This window comes from Pseudopipra pipra, chromosome W (assembly GCF_036250125.1).
Source record: "Pseudopipra pipra isolate bDixPip1 chromosome W, bDixPip1.hap1, whole genome shotgun sequence".
NCBI classification, from domain to species: domain Eukaryota; kingdom Metazoa; phylum Chordata; class Aves; order Passeriformes; family Pipridae; genus Pseudopipra; species Pseudopipra pipra.
In genome coordinates this window covers 32508809-32514808 of record NC_087580.1, presented here as the reverse complement: position 1 = coordinate 32514808, position 6000 = coordinate 32508809, and the positions used below count along the sequence as shown (strand labels likewise).

General features: G+C 57.0%; 1 protein-coding gene across 1 annotated transcript; it reads right to left on the bottom strand.

The window, feature by feature from the left end:
- Window positions 1-1217: 1217 nt before the first annotated feature.
- LOC135404979 (olfactory receptor 14C36-like) lies at window positions 1218-2183 on the bottom strand. Its single transcript, XM_064639702.1, has one exon. It carries the CDS (start codon window positions 2178-2180, stop codon window positions 1218-1220), a length of 963 nt encoding a protein of 320 aa, XP_064495772.1. The 5' UTR covers window positions 2181-2183.
- Window positions 2184-6000: the final 3817 nt, after the last annotated feature.

Sequence of the window (6000 nt, the reverse complement as noted above, 5' to 3'; positions counted from 1 at the left end):
ACTGCTTCCATGTCTGCCTTTGCCAAGGCCCCAGGAAGCTCTGGGATGGCTCTGGCCTTTCCAAGGGTTTGGGAGAGGTCTCCCAGTGACACTGCCCAGCCTTCTCAATAGCCCTGACACCAAAATTTTTCCATAGCCCACACTTCCAGAGGAGTGCCCAGGACACAACACAAGTTGTCCTGGTGGTTCTGGAGAATTAAAAGGGATTTCTCCCAGGAGGCCAACCCCTCCAATTGGATTTGAGTGCAGCTGAAAGGTTTCCTCAGCATTTTCCCCAGTGCCTCCCTGCCCTGAAGGTTTCTGGCCATCAGGCAGGAGCTGAGGGGGTTGGGCAGGTGCCTGAGGAGGGTGTAGAACAAGGGCTGTGTCCAACTGTGCCAGGAGGGCTGTGCTGGGCAAGGATGAGGAGGCTGCAGAAAACAGTGGCACTGGGGAGGTGAGAGGAGCAGGTGGAGAGACCTTGTGCCTGCCCACGCTGGGCAGGAGTTGCCCCAGAATGGCAGCTCTGAAGCTGTGATGTCCCTGTGAACAGGATGTCCCTGTGAACAGGACAGGAAGAGTGGATCTAAAAATGAAACCTGGAAAGCAGAGAGCAGGAGTGTCATGGTGTCACTGCAGGAGAGTTCCAGCCCTGGAGCAAGGTCACACAAGAAGTGACCCAGTACATGCAGTGGCCTCAGAAGATCCCACAGCATCCTGGAGATGCTGGAAGGGAGCCCAGCTCTGCTTTGCAAGTTCCCAGGGCCTGTCCCTGCCTGTGCTCCAAGGGCTTCCAGCCCACAGGACTGTGCTCAGAGAGCACTCAGGCCTTACAGCGAGAAATGGGCTCAGGAGGACAGTGTGGAAGTGGCAAGAGAGCAGCTCTGCAAAGACCAAGCGCTGCTGCTCCCTGGCAGTGCTGCTGGGCTGGGATTATTGTCCCCTTCCCGTTTGCAAATACACCCTCTCCTGCAGTGTGCTGTCCTTTAGGAACATCTGAGAAGAAGGGTCTTGGACAAAGAAGGCACTGCAGGGTCCTTTATTTTGTTTAAATACTCAGAGAGCACAATTCATCATTTTTACATCTTTGGGTCAAATTCAGTGGGTAGACACTAAATTAGAAGGCAGATGCATAATAATATTTCATTGCACAGAAAGTTATTGCAAGAACAATCCAATGACCTCCATGAAAAAAGTGAACAGGAAGGCTGGGCCATTAACGAATCTCATTGTGAATGCTACGCATGAGAAACCTGGCACTTTGTTGCTCCTGAAAAGTATCCAGTCATCATTTTTCTCAGGGCATCCTTGAGCTCCTGATTCCTGAGGCTGTAGATGAAGGGGTTCAGTGTTGGAGGCACCACTGAGTACAGAACTGATAGTGCCAGATCCAGGGATGGGGAGGAGATGGAGAGGGGTTTCAGGTAGGCAAATGCTGCGGTGCTGATAACAATAGAGATCACGGCCAGGTGAGGGAGGCAGGTGGAAAAGGCTTTGTGCCGTCCCTGCTGAGAGGGGATCCTCAGCACAGCCCTGAAGATCTGCACATAGGAGAACACAATGAAAACAAAACAACCAAACATTAAACAGGCAATAACCACAATGAGCCCAAGTTCTCTGAGGTAGCCTGAGTGTGAGCAGGAGAGCTTGAGGATTTGTGGGATTTCACAGAAGAACTGTCCCAGGACATTGCCCTGGCACAGGGGCAGGGAAAATGTGTTGGCTGTGTGCAACAGAGAATAGAGAAACCCAGTGGCCCAGGCAGCTGCTGCCATGTGGGCACAAGCTCTGCTGCCCAGGAGGGTCCCGTAGTGCAGGGGTTTGCAGATGGCAACGTAACGGTCGTAGCACATGATGGTGAGGAGGGAAAACTCTGTTCCAATGAAGAAGACAAGCAGAAAGGCCTGTGCAGCACATCCTGTGTAGGAGATGGTTGTGGTGTCCCAGAGGGAATTGTGCATGGCTTTGGGGACAGTGGTGCAGATGCAGCCCAGGTCTGTGAGGGAGAGGTTGAGCAGGAAGAAGCCCATGGGGGTGTGCAGGTGGTGGTCACAGGCTACGGCGCTGAGGATGAGGCCGTTGGCCAGGAGGGCAGCCAGGGAGATGGCCAGGAAGAGCCAGAAGTGCAGGAGCTGCAGCTCCCGCCTGTCTGCAAATGCCAGGAGGAGGAACTGTGCCATGGAGCTGCTGCTGTTGGACATTTACTCCTTCCCCAGGGTATTTTGATCTGTTGAGGAGGAAAAATCACTGCTGAGTTAGACCAGGCTTCTGCAACCAAACATTACACTTCTCACAGCCACCCCACTTTCAGGCTCTCTCTCCTCTCTCAGACCTCCCTGTAGCTTCTTCCCCTAAGCTCTGGCTTTTGCTGGCTGAGGGGACCATTGGAAGCAGGTACTCTGTGATGGGCTCCCAAGGACTCCTTACTCTGCTGGGAGAGAAAACTTGGAATGCAGGGTGATCTCAAATCAAATATACTCGTGATACATCAAAGAGCTTCTCAGCTTTGCTGTTTGCAATTTGCCCAAATGAAGGACTGAGCTGAGGGAATTCTTTGTATTTGCTCACCCAGTTGCACCTGCCACACTTAGGAGTGATTGTGGAGGTTTGAAATCCCTGACATTTCTATTGCACTGCAGGTCAAGTCTTGTGGGTTCTGAGGGGCATAGGGTCGGTCCCTTAGTGCAGAGAGAAGAGGTGCTCTGCCCATCAGTCCTGGGCTCAGCTGGCCTGTGCTGGCAGCTTGGAGCTGGAGGAGCATCACACTCAACTGCTCCCCTAAGAGAAACTGCCCAGAGATCCAGGAATCCATGTCCAAAGAACAGATTGACACACTCCTCACCTTTTCATCTCTCCCCTCCCAAAGTGAGACACAAAATGCTCCTTGCAGCTGCCCAGAGCATTTGCATGGATTTAGCACTGAGGAGTTTTCTCCATGGGGCTCCTGTGCAGCACAGAGATCCTATGGCAGAGCTGTGCCCTTCTGGAGGGCACCTGCAGCCCTGCAGGACACCCAGGCAAACAGCTGAAGACCCTGAAGGTGCCTGGAGGGCACTTGGACACTTGGCTCCCACAGACACATCCCCACAGCAGCACCCAAAGGGTTTGTGTCTGGACAGGAATCTGCCACCTCCCAAACCCCACACTGGCTCAGAAAAGCCACTGGTGAGAACAAGGAGAGCCCAGGCAGCAGGGGATGGCAGGGAAATGCCACAGTGCTGCTGCCAAGGGAGGAGGGACACAGAGAGACAGCTGGAAATCCGGGCCTTGCCCTTGCCTGGGCTCTGGCTGCTGCAGGGCAATGCACAGCCCAGCCCCCGTGGGCCTGAGGGCACAGGCTCTGCTTAGGCTGGGAAAGGAGCCCAGGCAGGAGCTGCTCAGGGAAGGGGTCTGTGCCACAGGGACAGCAGGGAGGGGCCCCCATCCCCCTGCCCAGCCCTTGTGGCAGCAGCTGCCTCTCCCTGCCTGCCTGTCTCTGGGTGAGGAGCTGTTCCTGCCAGCAGCCCCTGCCTGTGCCCAGCTCAACTCCCTGCCAGTGCTGCCAGAGCCATCCCCAGCCCAGTGCCCAGGGGCAGCTGTGCCTGGGCAGGGGCTGCAGAGCAGATCCCAGACAGCCTGTGGTGGCTGGGAAGGGGGAGGTGTTCTGGGGGGATGTGCTTCCTGAGAAGGGCCCCTGGAAATGGAGGAGATGAAGCTGAAGCTGTGAGGAGCCCTGAGCCTGCAGCTGAAGTGCCCTGCCCAGCTCTGCCCTGCCAGGAGGGATCACTGCTTCCACCCACACCTTCTGCCCCAGCCCCGTGGCAGCTCCTTGGCCGGGCTGAGAGCTGACCCTGGCAGGCAGCAGAGTCCCTGCCCCAGCACACAGAGCCCTGGGGGCAGGACCCTGCTCTGCACCACAGCCCTGGGCACCCCTGGCTGCACCCCCACCTTCCCACCCCACAGCCAGCCCTGGCACAGGGAACCTTCTGGCCCTGGGCCTCTGATGGGGCAGCAGCAAGTCCTGCTCTGCAGCAGCTTCTCCTGCTGCACCCCAGCAAATCCAGCAGAGCCATCCTGAGAGTTCCTGCCACTGCTGCCATTTGGCAGCTGGGAGAGGCACTTGCAGGAACTCACCTGCACTGCTCTGCAGCCAGAGCCTGACCATGGCAAAGGGCTGGCAAGGTTCCTGCCCTGAGCAGCTCTGCCCTGTCCTCCCACCCCAGGATCCCTTGAACCTCCTGCTCCCTTCTCCTCTCTGCCCTTGCTGCCTGCAGCTCCTGCCCTGCTCTGCCATATGGCCACTTCCTCTGCACTGCAGCAACTGGGAGAGTCCTGCTGAAAGATCCTAGAAGCTGTGGGATGTGCCAGCTTTAGGAGATGCCTCCAGGAAGGCAAGTTGAACTTTCCTACAGCCAGAGAATTCTTCATCTAAATCCTGGGAAGGTTTCTTCTGTAGTGAGAGCTCAGTCACCTTCCAGCCCAGGCTGCCTCTCATCTCTCTGCCTTCTCTCCTGTGCCCTAGGTGCTGCAGGCAGTGCCCTCAGCCCTGCTGGGCTGTGCAGAGGAGCTGTTCACCAGCAGAGCTGTTTCTTTGAAGCTCTTCTGGGTTGCCAGGAGCTCCCTGTGTGCCAGGAGCCCAGCCCAGCTCAGCAGCACAGCAACAGCCCCAGGCAGCCCTTGCTCTGCCCCTCTGGGCTCCCTCCAGCTGTCCCTGGGGCTCCAGGGGAACCTGCTGGCACACAGCTGAAGGAAATAATGATGTGCCTTCTCTCACCTGGGCACAGACACTTCTTTCAGCAGGGTCATTTCTCTAAACAGACACAGAGTTAAGTCCAAGAGTCCCCTTTTCTTGTCCCGTCATTAGACAGGAAACCCAGACAGTGCCCAGGAGGGATCTCCTTCACCTGCACTGAGGGAAGGGACTCAGCTGAGTCAACAGAAGTGTCTCCTTGTGGCTCTGCAGACCTGGGGCCAGAAGGACACTCAGCTCCCTCCACAACCTTCATGGGCTGGGATTCCTCCTGCCCCACTTCAGTGGGCCCAAAACAGGCACCTGCAGGTGATTCCTTGTCCCAGCTCCCCCGGGAATGAATGAAGACCAAAGCCAGGAGTGACCTGCTGGGACACAAACCCCTGGTTCCTTCTGAGGGGCCAGAGGTGACCGAGATTCCTGCTGGGAACTGCAGGCTCCAATGCAGCAGTTCCTAGGGACAAGGCAGCAGCTGTGGGATCTTCTTGGAGGCTGCTGGGACATTGCTTTGGCCACCTTCAGTGGCAGAAGGTGCCCACATGTAGGACAGGGGAACCTGCCACTGTTCCTTCTGTCCAGGGCAGCCCATGGAGGTGCTCAGGTGACCAAATGGAGTCAGTTCTGTGAGAGGCACCCCCATGGGCTCCTCAGACACATTGGGGGCCTTTGGGGCAGGGAGTGAATCCCAGCCCTGCAGGGACACAAAGGCTGTCCCTTCTCTGCCCAGCCAAGGCCGGGCCAGGCACGAGTCCAGAGCACATCAGCCCAGGCTGTCCACACTTGTTTCCTCCCTCTGCTGGCTCTTCTCTCCCCCAGCATTTCAGCAGCATGTGCTGATCTCCTCAGGGATCAGGCCTGGGATTTTCCCCCTGGGCCTGAGTCCCAGCACGTCCCCCCCCAAGGCCATTGTCAGCAAAGCCTCTGCACACCCCAGCTCTCGGGGCTTTCAGAGCAGCTTTCCCCACTGCAAGTCTGTTCTTACCCCCGGTGCCCCCGCTGAGGGGCTGCAGCCAGACAGGCCCCAATGCCCTGCGTGTGGGGCACAGGCAGGAGGAGCTGCAGCCCCAAGTCTCTCTTCATTCCACTTGCAGGCAATAACAGCCCAGACCTGCTGAGACAGTTCCCAGGTTGCAGGGCTGTGATGGGTTGGGAGAGAAGGCCAAGGAGACACAGGAGAGAAAGAGCAGGAGAGAGGAGTCCTCAGCAGGAAGGAGCTTCTTGGACCTGTGGAGCTGCTCTAGGGGATGAACAACTTGGGTGAACTTTTGTGGGTGAGGTTCAGATGAGAGAGT

Coding starts and splice junctions, on each gene's coding strand:
- LOC135404979 (XM_064639702.1), bottom strand. CDS start 2,180: ATGTCCAACAGCAGCAGCTCCATGGCACAGTTCCTCCTCCTGGCATTT.